The sequence below is a fragment of the Temnothorax americanus genome, unplaced genomic scaffold (genome assembly GCF_048541705.1).
Source record: "Temnothorax americanus isolate GAGA-0224 unplaced genomic scaffold, ASM4854170v1 Scaffold1, whole genome shotgun sequence".
Lineage (NCBI taxonomy): Eukaryota > Metazoa > Arthropoda > Insecta > Hymenoptera > Formicidae > Temnothorax > Temnothorax americanus.
The window spans coordinates 6,445,853-6,469,695 of NW_027509230.1; the positions used below are offsets into that span (position 1 = coordinate 6,445,853).

Here is a 23,843-nt window from a genome sequence, read left to right on the forward strand (position 1 = left end):
GAAAAGCTTGGAAAAATAAATAGTGCGGTGCATCGACTAAAGTATACATTTTACAAAAAATTTCAAAAATAACGAGCCTCTGGGTCACAGATACGTGTGTGCGCGCGTCAAGAAAATGTATTTAAAAAATAAATTTTACTATAAACCTAAGTTTGTCAATCCTGTGCTTAATTTAATTTGAACTAAAAAATACGGTTTTTTATATAAGTATTGTTTAAATTCTATTTTGAAAATATTTTCATATTTCTTTTTTTTTTTTTTGGCCGAATTTTGCTTCAATATTAAACGACAGTTACTAGACGATGATTATAGTGTACGTCAAATATGATAATAAAGCTCACGTTATGTCATTATATACGCGAAGATATATATATATATTGATTTATTATAGAATTTAAAAATTTTTAAATATGAGAGCAAATTGCATTCATATCGCATTTTTTCCCTAGCAGTCATTTCTGGAAACAATAACATTAAATTGTTTTAATACCAGCATCTACTTCGTCTCTTTCGCAATTGTTTCATAATTTTAAGGATTTCTTTTTATTATATGCAAAAAAAGCATCTTTTGCGCACAAGTATTGTAAAGAGATACATGATGGTTTGTATCAGAAAACTTGCATATTGAATTACGACATTGTATTAAATAAGGTATTATAATATATAATCGTATAACAATAATGTATATATTCTTAATTGAAATATTTTTTTCACTGAAATCTAAATCCATGTCTCTATCCTCAATACCGCAAAATATTTCGATATATTTGAACATGGTTGAGGCTTAAAATGACCCTCGGAACGTTCCAGCGCTAATGTCGGAAGGGTTGGAAGTTACAAATGATGCTCGGGCGGTTCACGTAAGAAAGAGGTTGGCAGGGTGTAGCTGGAGCTGGAGGGCGAACTTACCTCGTTCGGCGATTAGAGAGATCGTACTTTCTTCGGTAGGGACCATCGGCAGACAGCCGACGCTTGTCCGAGTGGCACCGTAAACGCCGAGAATACGTTTTACGATCTTAGGAAGACGAGAGGTAATCGAGAGCTTTTCGAGCAGGAACTCTAGTAGAGGCAATGCTGTTTTAAACGTTCGTATAAACTTTCGAAATTACATTCGAATAATTATGCAGGTCTCACAGAAAATAGTGAGACGATGCAGTTACGAAATGTCCAATACTTGTACCGACCTTTTATTTCACAAGTTACTGCCGTCCAAAATAACTGTCGGTCGAAATATCAATTATTCGGTGCGACATATATCGAGCCCCGTAATGAGCGTAAAAAATTTCATATTAAAGCTATAAATTAGGATTACTGCATAAAGTAACTGAATATCGAATGTAGCACGTTGAATAAAAGAGTTGTATAAAAAAAAGTCTATAGGTCATATTTGTACTTCACAATTAGCGTGCTAAATGGGGTCGCAATTTGACATTTAATGCTATACGTAATCGTTTGTTTGCGAGTTTTATCTAGCACTGAATATATAGCGGACAATATACGGTATGATCGTCTGTGTTATTCATAGTTTGTCTGTCGCATTTCCGTGTCGCGCACATAAAAAAGGGATATCGAACGCGCAATTACTTATGGTTGCATCGAGTGGCTTGATCGCGCGAGAGCGCAAACGATTCCGATGCCAAACGTTTATCCGATAGGTTGATACTTGTTTGATACTCCTGCGAGATTCCGGGCGATATTAATATGCCCGCAGCGTGTTATCGATATTTCTCGGATGATCGTATGCACGATTCCAACGGTTTTATCTGAAAATAGCAGGCAGATGTCTGTCGGTCTGAGAGCCATCATTATCCCCGCATTGGTGTGAGAGGTACTATATCCACTCTCCAGCCGTTGAATGAAGAGGGCGGTTCCGTTCAGGAAGGGCCAAAAAAAAGAGCCCTCCTTTTTTTTCGTGAAAGTTATCCCCACGGGAAAAACAGCTCTTTCCAGCTTGTGAGTCTCGACCTCCGAGCGTCTCTTCGAAATACAGCCCGACCCATCGATCGAATATCGAGCAGCAAGCGACAGCAGCGAGCGACTCCGGCGGCAACGGCCGACGAACGACGAAGAGGCCGATTTGTTTGTCGGAAACGCTCCAGAGTTTTCCCGGCAAGTTTTCGAACATCGACGAAGGCGGAGTCGACTTACGTGTTGTCGAATAACCGGATCGACCCTCCGCCGAGTGTCCGCTCGCGAGCTACTTAAGTTCCTCGCCCTATCTCGCCCTTCCCGGATCATTATTCAACCCCCAGACCGGCCGAACAGTGAAATCGCATGAGTCACGGAGGTACACGACGGTGAAATTGAAGCGGTCGAAAACACCTTGATTAAGTCGGTGACATTGCAACAAAATAGCTACCTGCTCTCTCTCTCTCTCTCTCTCCACCCAAGGATTAGGGTGTTAACACTGAATACGATGAAATGTAATGGGCTCCGCGACTTTAGAAACTCCCATATAATGTTAAAGCGACATCATTAATCTTCTGTTTTTTTTTTTTTTTTCAACTATTAACGAGAGAGAAGATTTAGCATTCCATTTTATATAATACAAACTTCATACAGCGTGTATTATGATATCTTATGCAGAAGAAAGTATTTTTTTTTTTTTTAATAATCTGAACTACATTTTTCCACATACATTTCCGCAATGAGTGCGTTAATTTGAAATGTGCGTTGATGCGATGTCGCGAGCCGTAATTTCACTGCAAATGAGCCGCGACCGTAGATTGTTTTACCGCATACACCAGGTAACAGAATCCGACTTTGTAACTCTCGCGCGGGTCGCGGTGCGGCTTTTAATCAACTCGGGGGAAAAAAAATAAAACTTCTCAATGGAGAGCGTTTCCGAAGCGCGGGGGGGGGGCGTTCGTTCTCGTTTATCTTCGAAAAAGGAACCCGGGACAAGCGAGGAACGGAGGAGCGAAACAAAATAAAAAGCATGCGCGCACACAATGCGAGCCGCACACGCGGGATGGGGGGTTGTGGAAACTCGATGCTTCGCGTTCGAAAATGAATTTAAGCACGCCGAAGCCCGTGCCGTTACCGAAGTATCCGGTTCTGTGAACTTTGGTGATAAGTTTCATGAAGTGCTCTTCGGATGGCGTACGCGTGTGTGCACATATGCGCGCTCGTAGCGTGTATCGTATTGCAACGCGAATCGCGAAGCTACGAAACAAGTTTGAATGGGAATCACCGTTTCTCGGTTCGTTGCGTTCGATTCGATGTCGCGATCGATTGAGATAACTTCCAGCTTTCAAGCGCAGATTTGCAGTTTAATCGCATGTGGTGTGCGAGTTCAGAATCAGAATACACGGCTTGTGGAATTTTGTAACGTGATAAATTGACCGAAGTATGCTCATTGAAATGGATCGTTCACTTTTCCTGATTTGAGAAACTCGAGCTTCTTTATAAATTGCATTCGTCATTAATATATCTCTCACACATTTTCAAACGTCAAGATTTACGTATTGTCGGAGAGATTTTCAGAGATTATTAAATGCGTACAAACTTGTAGATACTGAGAGTTTTAAAGCCACAATCTTTTAATGTACAATGATAATTGTGATTAACTGTAATTGTTAGTAGATATATGCAACGACTGTTTAACCCTTCGCAGAACATGTGTAATTTTGCTGCTTTCGTCGAACAAGTGGGTCTTTTGGCCAGTTAAGATTTTCAAGCTGTAATGGTGCCATAAAAAATCTGAAACAATTCAACTATACTTAATCTATTTATACCGTTATATATATGCCTGATTCTTGTTTGGGTTCTTTTTATGAGTCCGTAAAATCTCCGTAAAGTTCGAAATGGAAATATCGAATGGGTCTTGAAAGCCCCATTTGTTCTGCGAAGGGTTAATTGGAAAAATAAAAAAGATGACATATCTTCTGACAAACATTTAGTTAACTAGCCTAAATTACATAGAATACTCGCTTAAACTGTAATCTGGCGAATGTTAGAGCCATCGCTATAAATTTCTCGCAACTACTTTCGTCTTAACTATCTCTTTCTGATGGCTCTTTCCTCAATGCAAATATTTAACGGACATTTTTTGCTCTGTGTCCCCAGGGATTACCATAAAACGTAAAGGTAAACCAGAAAATAGTAGCAAGTAGCAAAGCAAAATCTAATGAACGCTGGACAAAATCAACAGATGAATTGCAAATATATATAGAGACTGTAAAGTTTGCCGAGCGACGTTATTGATAACAGCAGCGAGTATTTCTTCTTTTTCTTCTTAAAGCTTCTTATATTTTGGAGAAAAATAAAAACTTGAAAATATTTTCCTGAGAGAATAAGAAACTATTTATGCGCTAAAATGATACATCAATTTATCATCTCAATATTTCAACAATTTATTCTACTTTATATTCACGCAACGAAATTTTATTCATATGATGTTTATATATACTAGACATCACAGACTTTTCACGTTGACGCTCGACGCTCATTTTCAGCAAGCAAAAATTTTCAGAAACATTATCTTTTTATTTATATATGTATCCATAAAATATATTATTACTTGAAGATATTACTTGAAAATAATTAATATTTTACGTATTTCGAAGTCTATGTTTGATTGTACTGGGACGATTAACGACGATTCAGCGACGACGCTGAACATTAAACAAATTCAACTTCATTTCTTTGACGCTAGCGTCAAAGCGAAACCACCACGTTCACCTTGTTGACGCTTATTTTCAGCGTCTCATGAATTGGCACCTTAATATTACGCACAACTGTCAAAATATGCTATGACAGCCGCTCACGAAGTTAGCGCAGCAACAGAATCAATCAGCATCGCGGAAAAGAGCCAACAAAGCAATTCGAGACTTTCGAGAAGACCTCGAGAGATACGAGTATCGATTTAACGTGCCTTTTTTTAGAAAGGAATATATATCGCGCAAAAGAGTCAGCTGCATTTTTTTTTGACACACAATGCTTATTAACAATATAATCATTAGCGTGGAAAAATGAGCATTTTCAGTATACGTTATTTTAGCTATCTTTATTATACATAATTGCGCGTCGGAAATTCGATCCAGGCGCATCCACGGCTGTTATTTTACAATGGAGCACCAATGAAGTGGATTATAGCAGGCAATAATAATTTATGCACGCGATAAATATATGCTTCTTCCGAATATATGCAATATTGAAGAATAAAATAATATTTTTTAAAATAAATCTGAAGACCTCGTCAGCAAGTATCAGCCGCAGAGGAAAAAGCGACTCGCAAACATGTTCTACTAGCCCTATTTTTGCCCTGTTTAAATTAGTTGGTCACAAATCAGAAAGAAACGGAAAGACTAAAGCGAGCGTCAGTATGAATCCGATGGAAAGATGACGAGGGAAATGACACGCTTTTACCTCAGAGAGAAAGTAATGTCTCGCGATATAAAGGGCGAGGGCAGTAAGACAGCAATCTACAGCTCGGTCCACCGAGAGCTGTAACACCAGTGGAATCGAACTTGTAATAAGGTACGTCTCGCCCACTCACCAGAACTCGATTGCTCTCCGAGGACGACGACGCCGATTCTTGTCTTCCCTTTGCCTCCTTCTTCTCTTTCTGCTCTTCTCTCCTTCTCCTCTTCCTCCTCGATAACCTTTCTGTACTACGTATTTTTCGGGGTCACGTAAAGGGAAGAAATTTAGGAAGTTACAAGGCCACTTCGCGTTACATTTTCCCGTTATCGCCATTTCCTTAAGGTTACATCGGCGTGTCTTCGGAATTTCAATCTACGTGCAAACCAAGATTCTCTATCCTTCTCTTCCATTCTCGGTGGAATTATTCTTTCTTTGTTAGAGAATACCGATTCCATTTGTCAAAAGTAGATTGGTACTCAGGAGAAGTACGTTCATTTTTTACGTCTTATCTACGCGAGTGCCATGTTTCGAAAAGTTATTGCAGCCAAATAAACCGACTGCCAAATAAACCGATGAGATATATTTGTAATTGCACAACTTTTCAGGTGAATTATTTGTTATAGTTTTCTCCTGTGGTTTTTGTTTATTATTTACACAATAAAAAAATATATGAAATAAATATAAAGTTACACAGATGAAAATTATAATTCTTTTTGAGGTATACTATTGATAAAATAACGCTGAAAACTGATTGCAACTGAAAATGTTCAAACATACTTTTGAGAGAGAGAGAGAGAGAGAGAGAGAGAGAGAGAGAGAGAGAGAGAGAGAGAGAGAGATTGATGTCATTATATTTAATATATATTAAATTTTTGTCTCTGCTCCAGTAAATGTTTACTGTATTTGTAGAAATATTGAGAAAAGTTTCGTTTATTAAGGAAAACGTAATATAGAAATTATTAGAGAAAAAAATGAGAATTTATCATATATAAAATCAGCTCGCGCGTAAACGATAATAAAATAACAAGCGTTTTGTATAATATTCGCTTATCTCTCGTGCTCGACGTTACTGGTAATACACCGTACGATAATTATATTAATTTAAATAGAATCAATATTAAACACATCCGGGCAATGTATTTTTAATGAAGTAAATACGTGGATGCATAATGTGCCGCGCGCTGAATATTACATATCGCAGGAAGTAGATACTCGTAATGCAACGATACACGTGAAACCCACAAAACTGCATTGCGACCCGCGATAATTATTCGAGATAATGAGGGAAATTCATGATTGCCAGTTTGCGAGGGCTAAAAGAGAGAGAGAGAGATAGAGAGAGAGATAGAGAGAGAGAGAGAGAGAGAGAGAGAAGGAAACCTCACGTATTTTTCTCACGTAGTGATCGGAATGGAGGAATCTCGTTCTTGATCGAAGCCATTGTCGCTGACGGCGATGCGAGAATTCGCAACATCGAACGAAAGATTCAAACTGATTCGACCGTCGAGAATACATCAATATAACGGCCACAACAAAGACTGCGGCATTAAGAAATAATGAAACGACATCCACGCTTTGCGAGAGAGGAAACGGTGGAGAGGTGTAGGTAACGACGGATGGCTCCTCCGGTAGCGGTCTTATCTTACGCCATGACGCTTCTTGCGTTTTCATTAAAAGCCCGCCCGTCCCCTCGTTCTCGTTCGCGCCACCGTCAGCCCCCTCGTAAAAGGCGTGGTATCCCTCGAAAAACAAAAGTCGCAACAAATGTCAGCTAAGACACTGGATTCCCTTGGCATTTTTCCGCGACTTTCTCGCCACAGTGGCGCGATCGTCGCGCAAATTTCATTAAAATTTTATTACACAGCAAGGACAAGAGGACGGAGCAGGAACGTGACAAGCGTTATTACTACGTTCTTAACATTTGGCATCTAACTAACTACTAACCGGTGCTAAATGTTAATCAAAATTATACTTGTATTTTTATTAATATTCATGGAGGTCAGTCAAAATGTTAAATTGATAATTACCTTAAACTAGTCACTTCCGTTCGTGACTCAATCTTTTCGCTTAATTTAGGTATTTTATATCTTTCTATGTATTAAATATTTAAAAAAAATTATATATATACAGTAATAAACTTCGATACAGATCTTCATACGGTGCCTCTTTTCCTTTTGGGAGGGAAAGGTTATTACCAAATTTAATTAATTCGGATTTTTAATGTAAATATTCTATACGTAAAACACGCATAAGATATGTCTATAACACGCGAAGGCATGTCTGTGTGGAAAACGCGTCAATTAAGTACACACTAAAGTTCATACGGTTACTCAAATGTCGAGAGAAGAATATCGCTCGCTGTTCTAATGTTGCAGACTATCGATAGTTGTTGCTACGTGAGAGAGTGAGAAGGAATGAACTCGTGGAACAACGAAGGGGCTAAGGGTAATCCCTATTGTTTCTCCTGTCCCATAAATCCTACTAGCGCTTCCTATGCCTCTCCAGAGCTCTGCTCGCGCTTCAACCATATACAGAGCCGTCCGCCCCCCGCTGCCATCCCTTCTTAGCAACGTGCTTCGTAAATCTCTGATCAGCTGTACTTTATGACACGGTTCTCGTAAAAATATACAAAAGATCTTATTCGTCATTTGACCGACATCGTTGGAACCGTTTAAAAATCAATCTCACCGACACTATCCTTTAATGAGCAAATCTCATCTCTTTGATCATCTTTTATAACACTGTTATTATTTAATATAAGTAGTTCCAAGGGAGATATTAGGGAGGCCAATCTTATTTAATTTATATTGTATCTCTATAAATCTTTGTTAATTTCTAATTTTAATAAAGATTCAAATTTAGTTAAGAAATCAACAATTTTTTGCACTAGGTTATTAGCTGTAGTATTGGTAATAATTTATGACAATATTGTGCGATTAACTCATATAATAATTATACTATAGTCACATAATATGAATTTTACATATAGTTAATAATTTATTTGCACATATAGTGTAACCACATCGCGTAAATTAATCATATCATTATAAGTTTATCAGATGATTAGAATTATTTTTAAGAAATTTTATTTTAAAACTTCTATTAAATTTACAGTGAAAGATAAACAATAATTGGTAAATGATTATACTAGAAAAAAATATTAGTGCTAAGTATTTACTATCATTCGCTAATTAACTACTACTACTACTCTATTACTACTACTACTGCTAAGTATTTAGATTTACTCCCTCTATCTGTGGATACATTAAATATTTGTCTTTAATACGAAATGATTTGTCAAAAGTATTTGATATTCCGTATACATACAATATTCTCTTCAATTCGTCTGGAGATAAAGTTTCCGCGAAATATCTTTTATATATGTATCACACGACATTTCCATAACGGCGTTTACGATTCCTGAGGCTTTGACAGGGGTGCTTTGCACCCCTAACACGCCAAGGGTTCACTGTGAGGTCTTATATCGAATATAGGTTACTTCGATCGTCAGTAAGCTGCTTAATTTATGACAGCGGTTTTAGTAAATAAGATGTTTTACTATATAAAGCTGAACATTTACTATACTCCTTATCCAACAATATAATAACAAAGTTTGAATTTTAATTATACGCTTTTTACAATAAACTGATTAATATAAAAATTTTTAATAAAAATATATAGATTTATGAATGCTAATATATAAATAGCATATATAAATTAAATAAAATTAATAGAATAATTTAAAACATAATACCGCTCAAATCAAACTATCCAATCTAATTCAGCAAATTTAATAAGATTAAATTGTAAATTTTATTTAAATCTTTCAATCTTTCTCTGACCAAGTCTTTTTTTGTTTCAGATCGAAGATGCTATGCTGATGTTCGACAAGCAAACTAACAGGCATAGAGGTAAGTACATTTTTACTCTCGCTTCTTTTCTTAACATCGTACAAGATTTTGAAAAAAATCGTTGCAATTTCGCTGTGTGCAAATGTGTCAGAAATATGTCCGAAACTATCCTATTTAATGAGTCTAATGAGTCAATAATGTCGCCATTCCGCCGGCGAGGTAATTAATGAGCCGAGTTGAAGCTATAATTAGTAATCACGGTAAATCGCGAGCTGCGGTAAATACGGGGGAAGATAAATAACATAAATTTCGGGATATGTGCTGCCTGCACGAATCGTGACGGCATTTTACGAATTCATGGTATGCGGATCGATAGTCGCATAGAAGAACTTATGCAATGCATAAAGAAACACATTATTGGGAACAGAATAAAGAAAGGGTACGTTGAAAAAATGATTCTTATTGCGTTTAAAGTCTCAATATATTTATTTCGTTATTTCACACACACGCGCGCACACACACACACACACATTCAGTATTTTTAATAACGATTCTATAAAAATTTCTTACATTTATGAAATGATTAATGACTGTAAATCTTGTTTTCAAATCCGTACTAATCTTACAATTAATGTTTGAAACTGTATGTGCAATTATATTTCTGTATGGAGAACAAAAAGTCTGTTTAATTTGGTACATAGCTAATAATTTATAATAAAATATTTTCGTAGTTGTCACATGTGTGCTTACGCGTGTGTGTGCGTTTGTATGGCAAATAATTGATAGAAAATAAACATCGTTCTCAGAAAGATTAATTTTTAATCAATTATTGGATAAGTTTCACAATTTATTAATCTGCTAATGTCAATTTAATCAAATGGTATCATTATCATACTGACATATATATGCCTATATAAATATCACAGAACTCTAATGGCAATAATAATTTATTCAACAATCAATTCATTCTTCATTAGTTAGTTCATTCTTCATTCTTCTATCTTCACAGTCTTTAAATATTCCATTTATTTCCATTCTTATTTATGTCCCTCACATTTTTATCAAAATTCAATGTAAAATTCGAAGATCATTGAGATTAAGAGCCTTCGTTTTCGAATAAAATGTATGTGCGCGTCTAAGAAATTTTAACGCGGCACTTTGCTAACGCGGTAGGGGCGGAAAAGAGAAACGGGATGGAAACGTTATTGAGATTGCGCGAGGAGCGCATGCCCAATTGAAAATCGACTAGGCAAGGGAGAAGGGTGAAGATCGAGAGGTCGCGATGAATGAAATATCGCGGTAACCGCGATAATATATAGGGTAGCTCGACTCTCAGCCGTTCGCCGCTGTTAAGAGCATAGCAGGGTTTGCGATCGGCACAAGTCTGGATCCATTCACGTCGCCGCTTCAATAAGATCGATAATCGTCAGCAATCGCGGTACCCCACCTCGCCGATAATCGAGAAATCTCTCTCTCTCTCCCTCTCTCTTCCTTACCTCCCTTTCTCTCCTTTCTCTATCTCTTTCTCGATCTATCTATCTATCTTTTTTATCGATACCTACCATCTTTATAGCTGTCGATTTTAGAGCGGAGAGGCAAGCGTCTGCTCGGGCCCCGATGATAGATTCTAATATCGCTTATGAAAAATATAGGGGCAAATGGGATATGAGAGCTGGCTCCCTTCAGTACCACGGGGGGTTTCTTCCTATCCCGACTAAGTTGTTGAGAGGGTCGGAAGGGGCGAACGCTGAAGGTGCGTCGCGCATCGCGCGAATGGCGAGGTAGGAGCTGAAATAGCGACGCGCGGGTCTCGACGCTGGTGGATGAAGGGCGGAGGAAGAAGGATGAATGGAAGTGGAAGTGAGATAGGGGGCTCTTTCAAAGCCGCACGTAATCTCTCTCGTGATGACATCCAATACCGTCCCCGTACGACGAGAGTCTGCGAACCTCAAACCTCGAGCTCGGCTGCTTCTGCTTCTACTGCTTCTGCTGCTTGCTGCAACAGCTACTGCTTGCTGGCAGATTTTGCGATATGGCACTTCCGCACCCGGTTCCTGACCCCTAAGGGGATCATTCTCGGATTCTCCGGTAGACATACCGTGAGAAATTTCAAACGAAATACGACAAACGCAAAAGCGACGAGGATATTTATTACGCCGCATTTGATATTTCTTGATCGGCCAGCCACACTCTCGAGAGCGAGAACTTACATACATAAATATACACACGTATGTACATATGTCCTCATCATGTTTATCAGAACATTTTGAAGACGCTTTACTTGTACTTCGGATATCTTTCGATTTCGAACCATAAATTTTATCAGCAATAATATTTATGTAACCTCGTGATTTGAACAATTACGCGAAACTTCTTAAAGCGTATAGATAGATTATATTCTATTGAACCTTTTTGAAAAACCTAATTATACGTCTAATTATTCACCCTAAATTATATGTGCATTTTGAATAATATCGATGATTATTTTTCCGCGATATCCAATTTTAAATTCGTTCCTCAGTGATTGTAATACTTTCTTCAAGTACATTCGATTTCGATCTGCGTCCGATCGACGCGGCGCGTCTTCTCGAACGTCGCCATCGAATTACAAGGAGATCCTCAGACAATCTTCTGGGAGGTCTCTTTACGCTCAAATCCCCGAAGAGGCAGTCGGCTAGCGGCCGTCTTACCCCTCTACCACTCGCCCCCCTTACCACGTTGTGGAGGGAGAAAAGAGAACTCCACCGAGAACAGCCCGGCAAGCGTTTCCGGACAATTTCGAGTCCCGATGGTTCCCGCAGCGAGCTATGATTTCCACGTGGATGGGCGCGCTGCGATTGCAGCAAAGCGAGCTTTCTCTCTCCCTCTCTCTTCTTTCTCTTCTCTCTCTCTCTTACCGCGACGGGGAGAGGCACGTCTATAGCTCGGAGCGCGATTATCCGAGCTTCGCTGGCCAAAGGATTTTCCCTCCGCGGGACTCTCCCCCCCCCCTCCTTCTCCTACGCGAAGTCTACGTTTACGAGAGGCGGTAAGGAGGAACAGGCGCGTGTGTTCGTGCACGTGGCCTACACGTGTGAACTTGTACGTACATCTTCCATGATGGTGAACACACGCCGATTCACAGGATGCTCATAAGTTACGACCATATTGCCCGACGAGAGTGTGTGTCCATAGTGACAGATATTCTGTGTGTGCGTGTGTACACTGTGTGTACACTGACCTGTATGTTCTTACTTGTTCGACGATAAGTCTGTCCTTCCGTCAGCCAGCGACGGTCCCCCAAAAGGAGGACTCGCTTAACCATGTATGAACACACGTCAAAGGGACGCTCTACTGTCGATCGTTTATTGGATCGTGTGCTTGCGTGCGCTTTGACGGTGGATTACCCGCGTTTGGCCTGTCATCGTTTAAACGTCTCCGCCGGACGTCGCTTATGGAAATCGGAATGTCTTCCACGAACTAGACGCAAAGAGAAGACTCCCCCGGAATATATTGAGAAAGACTGTCGTTTCGTGAACCGAGGAACGGTCGAACGATTGCGCGATTCCCATCGTTTATCTATCGGTTAACTCTTAACTATAATAGACTGGCTTTAACTCGCGATAGAAAATTTTAACTATGCCAGGACTGTCCGAAAAACCTAACTCATTTAACTGCAAAGTGATTTTAACAATTCTCCAAATACGCTTTCAAAATTATATAAACTATAATATATATAATATAGATATATTTGTCAATTCTATAGGGAAATAAATTAAGTTTTTGTAAATTAAATTTTTCTAATTTACTTTTGCTGAGTCAATTTTTCCGATGTTAATGAATATTAAGAAAACATTCCTCAATGATCCCTTGATAAGTTCTCTCATAATCACTGACTCCTCGTATGTTCAACGAGGCATTCTTGATTTCGTATCGAATTAGCATAAGAATCGCAGCTAACCCTGATTACACGCCAGCGTGGTCTTCGGCGAAGGTGGAAGAGAGAGACAGAGAGGATGAGAGAGATAAACAGCAAACGAGTCTCGCGTCATCGTGGTCCGAAGTTGGCCAAGTCCGCAATCTGCCGTTTCTGACGGCGTGCTCGAATAGATGCAATTACCCTAGCGCGTTTCCTCTCCAGCGAGCGAGGAGAATTTCCGGGTGAAGTCTCAAGAGCGGCAAGTTCGCCAGTCAGCTAGCTGGGGCGGATGTGTGTTATGCCAGTTTGATGTAATCCGGCATCGGTCCGGAACTCAACCAGTGAGCTCTCTCTCTCTTTTTCTCTCTTTCTCTCTCTCTCTCTCTCTCTCTCTCTCTCTCTCTCTCTCGCCCCTTCTCTCTCTCTCTTTTTTTATTTTGTTCTCTTTCTCTCATATCAGCAACTTGCGTGGCACGCGCGACGAACCTGACCAACTTCGATGCGTATGAATCCGTCTCGACTACGTTTCGAATAGTTGCTGTACCTCTGGAAAGTTCCAGAGCGGTCCGAGATAGTTTCCTCTGCCGTTTCTAGCACTCCGTTGTGGAGGGGAAAGTAAGACTATGTACAAGAACATGCAAGATCGTGCCACGTCATTCACAAACCGAGCCTTCAGGAGCGACCGCTCGTGCGGAAAGGCTGGATTGATCTCAACGGAAGTTCTGTCGCTTCCTGATTAGAGAACGAAATGCGCGTAATATAACGCGCGTGCTTAACCTTCCATGTACCGAATTACGCTTTTAGAGCTACCGCGATGGACATTTATTGCAAAGCGAGTTAAATTTCGTATACTATATTTAATGTTGAATTGTATTATATATTTTATATTGTATTATATTATATATAATAATTTTTAATTTTTGGATTTGATATAAACAACTTTGTTCACTAACTGTTCACTAACATCTCATTAAATTATAAAGTAATAGATATAATATACGCAATTCTTTACGGTTACGAATTTAAATGCGTTACGCGGTTGAAATATCACATGTTCTAATAGTGTAGATCAATTTTAATATTGACAGTTGTCATAATTTCTTAAAAGTTGACTGGTTATTCACATGTGTACACATACCAATGTGTAAACTAATTATATAAGTGAGTTTTGTCTTGATAATTTTTGTTTAATTGTTGCACATATATGTTCGAAGTTAATATTCAGTTTTGAAAAGCGATAAGCGTGCTTTTTTCAAAAAATACCGGAGCGAAAATTTTCTTCCTCTCGAGCGGATTTCAGTCGAGCGAACAAACTCCGACGATGGCGTCTTTTGGTAACGGCCAGCAATGGCGTCGGGCATCTTCGCTTGCCGACGGAATATCGGAGTAAGGTTTCGCGCATCGCTACGAGTTTCGAAAAGTTCTTGGTGGAGAACTCGTCCGGCCGCGGCCTGGAAACTTCTGAACGATGGATGGTTCCAGGTCGAGGAAGTTACGTAAAGGATCACAAACGCGCAGCAGAACGTCGAGTATGTCTGAATGTGCCATCGGTCTTGGTCGTGCTGATCTTATCAGAGGGCTCTCTCATTCTGGGATTACCGGAAACGGTCGATTTGTCACGAATTCAGCGATCTTTCTCGCCATCGACTACCAGATCTGATCAGCGAGTATAAGGTGTATCACGTGTCTGACCTGTTTCGCTCTATTTCTACTGCTATAACCGTTTTTATAATTTTATCATTACAATTGCGCAGCCTGCAACAAATTAATTTTTTTTATAAAATTATTTGATTGTTTATTTGAGAGTTTACACTCTATTATTAATATATTTTACTTTTAGATAATATTTATTTATTTAAATTTAAATTATTATTCACATTTTTTTCTCATTATATTGCTATCGTTATCTTTAACACATCCATTATTTATATCCATATTATAATAAAAAGGGAACAGAGTACTTAAAATATTAAATTTTCTTATTTGATTTTTTGTTTGCAAGTATGTATAATATTATTTTCATGATAATCAATCGCCTCGCCATCGACTGTTCAATCGCTCGCGGACTACACCGACAACACGCTCGGTGACTCTGGTGACTGCAACATTGTCACACGTAGCGGAAGGGTTAAAGAACACGGTTGCTGATCTTTATCGAGGAGACGGCGAGCGATTTTCCGGTACGGTTCCGCCGCGGCGCGTAAAGTTCCTCGTGCAAATCTCGATATAAAAGGAAACCGGAATCTGGAGGATAGGGAAAGACATTCTATCCATTCCATTATAGGAATCTCGGGGCGCGGCAAGCATCGACACGCTCCAATTGTCACCTGCATTACGACGCTACACTCCAAGTGGAGAATCCTCAGCGGCGCGGCGGCAGCGGCGGTAGTGAAGACTAAAATATTGAAACGCGCACGTCGTTCTCGGTACTTTGCTTCCGCCCTCAACCGTGTTTCATTTTCGACCCTGCTCTTCCGCCACGCGCTCGTCTTCCTTTCGCCCTTCATTCAGACCTCGTCGACTTAAACAACTACACCTTGGCCGGAGCTGGCAGACGCGTAGAAATTTCCGTCGATTTCGATATCTTCTCCGTTTTTATTCTTGAATGCATTCTCGAACTTTCCTTCACGTTTGCGAAGAGAATTTTACGCGGGTCTCGTGTAAAGCGATACTTGAAATATATTTCAAATAATGTTATAAATAAAAAAATATTTTTTAATATTGGTATTAAAAAAGAAAGAAAAATTATTTTAATTTAAAATTTGTTTACTTTGCTTTCATCGGAATAAGTATTTTTAAAGATGAGGCACGCGATTAGATTGCTTGGAATACTGATTTATGACAATACATAAATTTGCTAATAATATCAGAATAAAAATAAAAAGTAAAAAATAGAGGAGAATAATTTCGTATTATATATAAAACGATCTATTAAAGAAAGATTATGTTTAATGTTGCTAATTCAAACAATTGATATTTCTTTTTTCGATATATTGAAATTTTCAAATAAATCTATTGATTGTTTCTATCAGTTTTCACGATATTTGCGAGCACATCTCTACCCAGTATAATAACATTTTCAAAATTCACTTATTATTGTTTTTAAAAATTATCTAAAATGTCCTACTGTAAATTTCTTGTATACTTTTAATCCTTACTCTTGTATTAAAATTTCACATTAAGCAGAATTAACGACGCACTCGATTAGAGATATCGATTCGGCGCTCAGCGGTTTTTATTTCTTTACTTCCTCCCTTATATTTTCTTCCTATACAATGTATAGGTCGATTTCCAACGCGACGCACAATGGTCACATATACACAAGCGTACATATACTTATTATCGAATCTGCTTCGTTTCATGGATAATTCCGGATTCCATGAATGAGGAAGAGCTTTTCGTTCCGCGCTCGTTTGTCGCCATTCTGCTGGTATTTTTCTTCTACTTTCTTTGGTACGATACGTGCAGTTCCTACGCGCGATTGAATTGGGCTTCGCGATTTTGCGAATCCGTCTTGAATCGAGAACCGACCATCGTTGACACGCTTTCACACTGAGAAACTGAGAAGAGGAATTCAGAGTAAAGTTGTGAGAGCGAAGAAAGAGAAATAAAGCACCTTTAGAAATATCATGAAAAAAATTATTACCCTTTTTCTTTCGGGGATTTTTCAATTTTTAATGTGTTAAACTTTTCTTAATAACTAAACCTTTAATTAAGACTCTGTTGAAATAAAGTTTATTTGAAAATAAATAAGATTCTGTGTTGTCTGTCTATCTGTGTGTGTGTGGGTGTGTGTGGGTGTGTGTGTGCGTGTGTATGCCTGTATCTCTAAAGTTGAATTCAAGGGTTTCAAATTCTCCGCCAGGACATTTGTCAAAGAACAACACTACGAAGTTTGAGATAATTTCAACGAAAGATCCTGTATATATATATATATATATATATATATATATAAATATAAACCGTTTGTCAAGATAAGACTGCATATCGCGCAAGACTTCGCAAAGATAAAAATGCGAAATGATAATCGCATGTTAAGAGGAAGTAGGCAAGTTATTCGTCGCTTGCGAGACAGAGGATTGCGATACCTACAGGAAAAGGACGAGTGGACCGGTTCGTCCAAGCGTGAGGCACGCGAAGTGTCTCTCTCGCCTCTTTCCACCCATCTACTCTTCACCGCCTTTTTCCTCGCTCTTCGCTTCTTCGCATTTTTCCATCCTGTCTGTACGCTGGTCTTCAAAATGCTGATCTCATCAGAGACAACTTGACCCCTTCGACTCGTTCGTGCTTCGACGAGCTTAATCTCTGTCGCTTAGGTGTTCCAACCCTGCATACTCCCCCATTCCCTCTTCTCTAAACTCCGTCATCGGAGAATCTTTCGTCCGTAGGGGAGAATTTAAAATTCAAACGTAAGTGGCTCTCTCGAGTCGTCGTCGTCGTTGCCGTCGTTGCCGTCGTCACCGTCGTCGTTGATGTCGACGTCGACGCCATCGTTCCGCATCACGCGCGTCTCTCTTTTCTCTCTCTCTCTCTCTCTCTCTCTCTCTCTCTCTCTCTCTCTCTCTTTCTCTCTTTCTCTTTTTGTGCAACCTTGCGCACCCTCGAGGCAACGGTCGTTCCAGATGCATGCATTTCGAGTTGCAACTCCCTGGCGTGGCTTGCACGAAGCGAGCGCTCGAACGGAAGGAGGATGATCGACGGGTAAAACGCGGTTGTACATTATCAAAGTGGATAGAAACGCGCTTGCAATGGGAGGAAACCGCCAGGTTACGCTCCGTGACTTCAAAGTAACACGCTCTTACACATGCTCTTTTATATATTAATCTCAAACGTTGTGCTGTTACACAGATTGTTTTTTTGCGATTCATTTTTTAAAATAAATAAAACAAAATAATGATTTCATATTCGCTACTCATCCCTGTAATATATAAATATACAAAATATATAAATATACAAAATATGTTTTAATTATGTTGAATATAAAGTAATATTACATTTACATTTTTCATATTAACTTCTCGAAGTTATATTGTAATAGATGAAAATATTATTTTGTAAAACAAAAATGGTTTCTTTAGATAGATTTTTATTAAAGAACTTTTATCTGAATAATCTTTCTTTTTAGCCTGGGGATGTGAAATAAATACAGAATAAATATTTATTTTTATGTATAAATAAATATTTTAAAATAAGTATTGGATTGTATCGTGGTATTGCATGAAAAATCTTTCGACTTGTATAATCTGTAATTATTCGTGAAAACGAGGAAAGAGATAACGGGAGAGAGAGTGGGCGAAATGTCGTACAACGTTGCATTCTAGATCCACGTCGTCGCTGGATGCGTCTCTCGTCAAGTTTGAGTTACGAAACAATGAATATTCATTAATCTCCGGGACACCGCGGTTGCGAGAGCGCGAGTGCGCTTCCGGCGCACCTACGTCGGGATTTCCGCGCGTCGACGGAGGCATCGTTATCAGGAATGTCGTTCGCGTTCGCGCGGATCCTCCTTCCTCTTCTCTTCCCTAAAGTTTCTCCAATAGCTAATTTAAGAGCAGTAACTAATACTCAGCGCCCGGAATAAATCCCACAATGATTCTTAATGCCTGGGTGATCGATAAAAGGAGAAAATACATATTTTCGAGCATTTAATGGAAAATTATATTGAATTAATTAACTGAATATATTGAATTCTGATATTTAGAATAAATGAAGGTTTATGCTTTAATGAAGTTTAAAACTACCTAAGACCTATTTTATTAATTCTTTACTTATTATTCAAATTAAAATGAAACATGTAAATATTTGTTTATAGAAAGCTTTTGTACAAATGGTAAATAGTCAAACGAGAAGTTCATAAAGTTTTCCTTATTATATCTGATTAAAAAAGGTGTATATTGTACGGAGTTAATGAAAGAGCTTTTTAATCTTTTGATCTACGTTATTTTTACTCGGATTTAACTTTTCGAAACTATGATTTGAATATAATAATCTAGCTCAAGAAAGAACTTATTTGTAATAGTAAAAAGGTATTTGTAGATAAAATCACTAAGCTTTATGTGCAATTAAAAAATTATAAATTGCAAAAAAGAAATGCAGCGTTTGATGTATTTCTTTGTCTTAAAAAAGCTGAAAAATATCATGATATTATTCTACAATATTCCGTTTTATGCAGTGACGCAAATGGTTTATCTGTCGTATACTAAAACGCGTTTCATATATTTAAATAACATCGTCTCGTGTACTCGACACAAAGTGCGATTTATTCTTGTTCGAAAGAGGAAACGCCGAAGATAACGATCAGTTATCGTTGAAGACAATTGAATCGCTAAAACTAGAAACTTGGATGCGAAGACCGAGCAAGCATTTTATCCGATAAATAAGCTTCAATAAATATCGTTGTTCAATAATTTAACTATTCATGCAAGAATTACATATGTATAGATAACACGCAAAATTGACTAAAGTAAACTTTACACATTGATACATATTTGGATATGCAAACGCAATTCCCACAATAATTTTCATAACTTTTCTTGAAATTAATTTGACAAGCTTTTAGTCTTTAACAAATTAGCACATACACGAAATGAAATTATTTATTCAGACAGAAAAAGACTAGGAAAGAATAAAAGAATGAAAAAAGAATAAAAAGTCTAAAATATATTGAGTAACGGAGGGGAAAATAGAGAAAGAAATTTTAAATTGAGCGAAAAATTGTTCTAATGTGTTACTTTCTCCTTCCGTCTATATCTCTATCTATCTATCTACCTTTATCTCTATCTATATCTATTTATCTTTATCTTTCCCATTATTATTTGCTGATAATGCTTCGACGAGATGGCAAACGAATTGTGAACTCTCTCGCACATTCTAGTGTTCCGATGATTGGCATACCTTGACCGATCGCATTTCACATTTAAACGCTTCGCACTGTCAAACGTGTGAATCACCCTACAGCCTCATCCCTGCTGGCTGTTTCGAGAGTAGATTGCACGCGACCATGCCAAATACAACCCATTTAATACCGCTGAGTAGTCAGAATGCACGTTGATGGTGATTACGCAGAATGGCCCTAGAAACCGCACGTTTTCCACTATACGCAAGATTCCTTAGAGGATCGATTTATTTCAAAAAAATATATGCCCCATTATTCTTTACAGCATTGATTCTCTGGCTATCGAAGCTGTTTGTTTATAAAGAAGATGCTAATAAAAACTTAACACTAGATGCTAGTAAAAATTAGGATCTGGAAAAATTTCAAATATTATAAAACTTTTTAACTAAATGTTTATTATTCTTATATTCTGTAAATTTTCAAGTTTCAACGACTCTTCAAAACAAAACTCCAAACTGTAATTCACAGATACTCTTTCACAAACTATACCAATAATGTTGGGAAAGTATTTTAATGCTGACAGAGTGCAATCCCATTATTACTATATAATTCTTCTTTGTAATGCTCCTTCTGTCTCATAAATCTCGCGCACAAAAGAATTAAAATCAAGCTCAGCCTGAAATTAATTCAGGCCTTTTGTCTCTATTTGCTTTTCCGAAGCTTTATTGAATTTTTTAATTTCCAATAACCGATATAACTAAAATGCCGTTGAAGAGCCTCCTATACGATAATAATCATCATTATTCTTAGCTTAGCTTCCAGCTCCCGTGATTCAGTACATATTTGGGTCGAAAGCTCGAATGCCGTCGCGTAATATGTAACACGTGCCAAGACAATACTCGGTAGGGTGTATTGCGAATAAGAGAGCAAAGGCGAGAGCACCTGTAGCGACCGCCGCGACTTAACCGATGACTTTATTATGCGCGGGTGCTCGGTAGCACCGGCCATTATTCATCTCTTTCTCTCTCGGAGTCATACGCGAGTCGAGTATTCGAAATACAGGGAAGGTGAATGGTGGGAGCCGCCGCGACGCCAGGGGCGGGAGCAGCAATAACCAGAGGATTAAAAAGAGAATTAAAAGTGTCGGCCGCGCATCTGTGTCAAGCGCAGAAAGAGCAGAATCATCCGTCGCCGGGATATCGAGGCGACCGCGGTAGCGAATGAAAAGGGGTGGTAAGGGAACGAGTAAACAAGCGGTGAACTTCCTGTCCACCCCACCGCGCCGTCTCCACGTTCGTTCCCTTTTTGCCGTTACGCATTGAGTCCTTTAGCTTGCGACGCCACATGATTTATCTCGTTTTTCGAATCGGTTGGTTCTTCCGCTGAAATAATTAGCGGCTCTTTTCGACATGTAGCTATTCCGACGTAATTCGTTTAACTCTGCGAATCTGACGAAACGAATCCCGATATGCTGTGTACCAGTTACAACTGATCGGATTTACTTATTGTTCCAAGCAGATCTATGATTAGTTTACTGGATTGTCAATTGGGAGCCGAAATCATAAAACTCCTTTGTAACTTTCACAGAAAATAATAATAATCACGATTTTGTAGAAGCAGGTATAGATATTAAAGATTTTATTCATGCAATACCGAGAATTTAAATACTTCGATCAGTTAATATTCAACAGTATAAATAAATAAATAAAACAGTACTTTAAGTTATTTTTTAATTAATTTTATATAAACAGAGATATTGTTTATGTGTCTTATCATAATATTTAAATCAAGTGTTGTTCAAAATAATTAAATTAAATTTGTCCTAAGGAAATATCGATTGCAAGCTTGAAAGATTTATGTTATTGAGAAAAAATGTCTCGCCTAATCTAATCGTTGTTCCTTCAATCTGCAAATATCGCATCCTTCCCTCATCATTCTATCACACATCATCGTTTCATTACGATGAGTTTCGCCAGTAGCTCCGAGCGATGCCTAACTGTCTGCGACGCGTTCTCGCTCCGAATGAAAGCAATATACGACGGCAGTTCAATCATTTCCAGCTTATAGAACTCCATCCCCGCGGGATTGGATTTTCCCGATACTTGATATTTTGCAATAGGACGTCGCCGCGTTGTGGCCCCGCACTACGCATGCTATTTCCATTTATTATCGAATTGCCATACGCCGCGTACAGTTAAGCCGGATTCGCGAGTGATTTATTATTCGCGTTTGTTCCGCTGTCGTATCGATTCTTGCGCATAATTAACGTGGAGGCTTTTAGAAATCGTCGCGTGATCATGTCGGACGAGTCTCGTCGAGTAGAGTGTAAATTATCATGGACGGAATAACTGCACGATCAGATGCTCGGTGAGATCCTGTGCGCGAGGCAAATTATATTCCCGCATGTGTATAATGCGCCAAGTCAGCATTTTTTTTCTGATATAGCTCTTCTCTTACTCATGTCCTTTCTCTCACCTCTTCTCTTTCTCTTCCTCTCTCTCTCTCTCTCTCTTTTTCTCTCTCTCGCTCTCGCTCTCCATCAGAAAACAGCCAGGCCAGAAGTTGCGCAAACTCGTAGAGGGTCGTATTTGCTGGAAGGCCGGGTATTGCGAGTGACAGCTGGCTGTTCATTATTCCTGGATTACCAGACTGGCGCACGTGGGTGAAAGCGAGACGGAGAGAAAAGCGAGGGTTGGAGAATGCAAGAGAAATGGAGAAAGGGAAAAGAGGGAGAAAGAGAGAAGACGAGCGTTGAATGGGACGAGTGAGAAGAAGAAAGATGAGAAGCCTCCAGCTCAAAATATTGAAACTCTCTACGCTAGTCTACTCGATAGGAGAGGGAGAGAGAGAGAGAACGTATACTGTGTTGTATCGTTAGGTGCTTGCAGTTTTAAAGATTTCCATCCCACGTTTTGCCTTCTTCTCACCGGCCCATTCCGACCCAGGCATAAATAGAAGTTGTTGAAAATGATCGAAGTCTCAGAAGTTTATTTAACAAAGAGCGTATTGTTATTGCAGGCGAGGTTTACACTTCGTTTCTGAAGTTTCGCCATTTTCGCAAAACGCGGGGATTCGTTAAAAAGATTTACTAAGTTTGTTTCTGCGCATAACTAACATACTCCGTAACAATACTCGTCGATCGTCCATTATATCAGAGTCTCTGAAGTCGCTGTTTTTTTTTTTATGCACGTATCGCGTTTCTAGACACCGTTCATTATTTCCGTTTGTTGAACAACTCACCGAAGTTCAACGTTTCATTAAGCATTTCGTAAGGTACGAGATTTTTTTCGATTATAAATTTTTCACATTTGCAAATATCACAAGCATGAAAAATTATTGTTATTTGTGTGTTTATTATTTTATTAACCAATATATTTCAGAATATACATATTAATATGGAGTATAATATCAAACAAAAGTTAAAATATGTAAATATGCAAACTGGAATTATTTATACAGATGAACAGTAATGAAACAATTAAAATAGCATTTATTGCTGAAAGAAAGAAAAAGTACCTGATGAATGATATTGAGCTCTTAGGATCTTAAAGAAAAGAAATTTGAAATAAGAGAACTATTGAATAGGGAATTTTTGAGAAAAAAAAACAAGATCTAATAAGATTTAATGATAAGGTTAATGTTAGTATCACTAATAAAGAAATTAGTAGTGTCAATGTGATAAAATAACAATGAGTTAATGAAATGTCTTATAAGATTATAAGTACAAACAAACCGAAGTATATTATATCATAACGTTTGTTTCACAAGCTATAACTCAGATATTTCGCTTTAACGGACATATAAAAGGCAAACGCATTTTAATTCGCATTCTCGATCTCTCCTATCTATCTTTCTACTCGTACTAGTCTTCCGTTTGCAGTCGAACGGATCG

General features: G+C 38.4%; 1 protein-coding gene and 1 long non-coding RNA gene across 14 annotated transcripts in view; one reads left to right on the plus strand and one right to left on the minus strand.

Moving 5' to 3' along the window:
- Positions 1-23,843, plus strand: part of Rbp6 (RNA-binding protein 6) — a 634,317-nt gene that overhangs the window by 494,566 nt on the left and 115,908 nt on the right. For all 11 annotated transcript variants that reach the window (XM_077406163.1, XM_077406176.1, XM_077406184.1 and 8 more), the window contains one exon: positions 9,230-9,278. In XM_077406163.1, coding sequence (XP_077262289.1) covers positions 9,230-9,278 — 49 coding nt within the window. The remainder of the gene's footprint in view (positions 1-9,229; positions 9,279-23,843) is intronic.
- Positions 1-23,843, minus strand: part of LOC143897511 (uncharacterized) — a 218,694-nt gene that overhangs the window by 78,191 nt on the left and 116,660 nt on the right. The window lies entirely within an intron of this gene.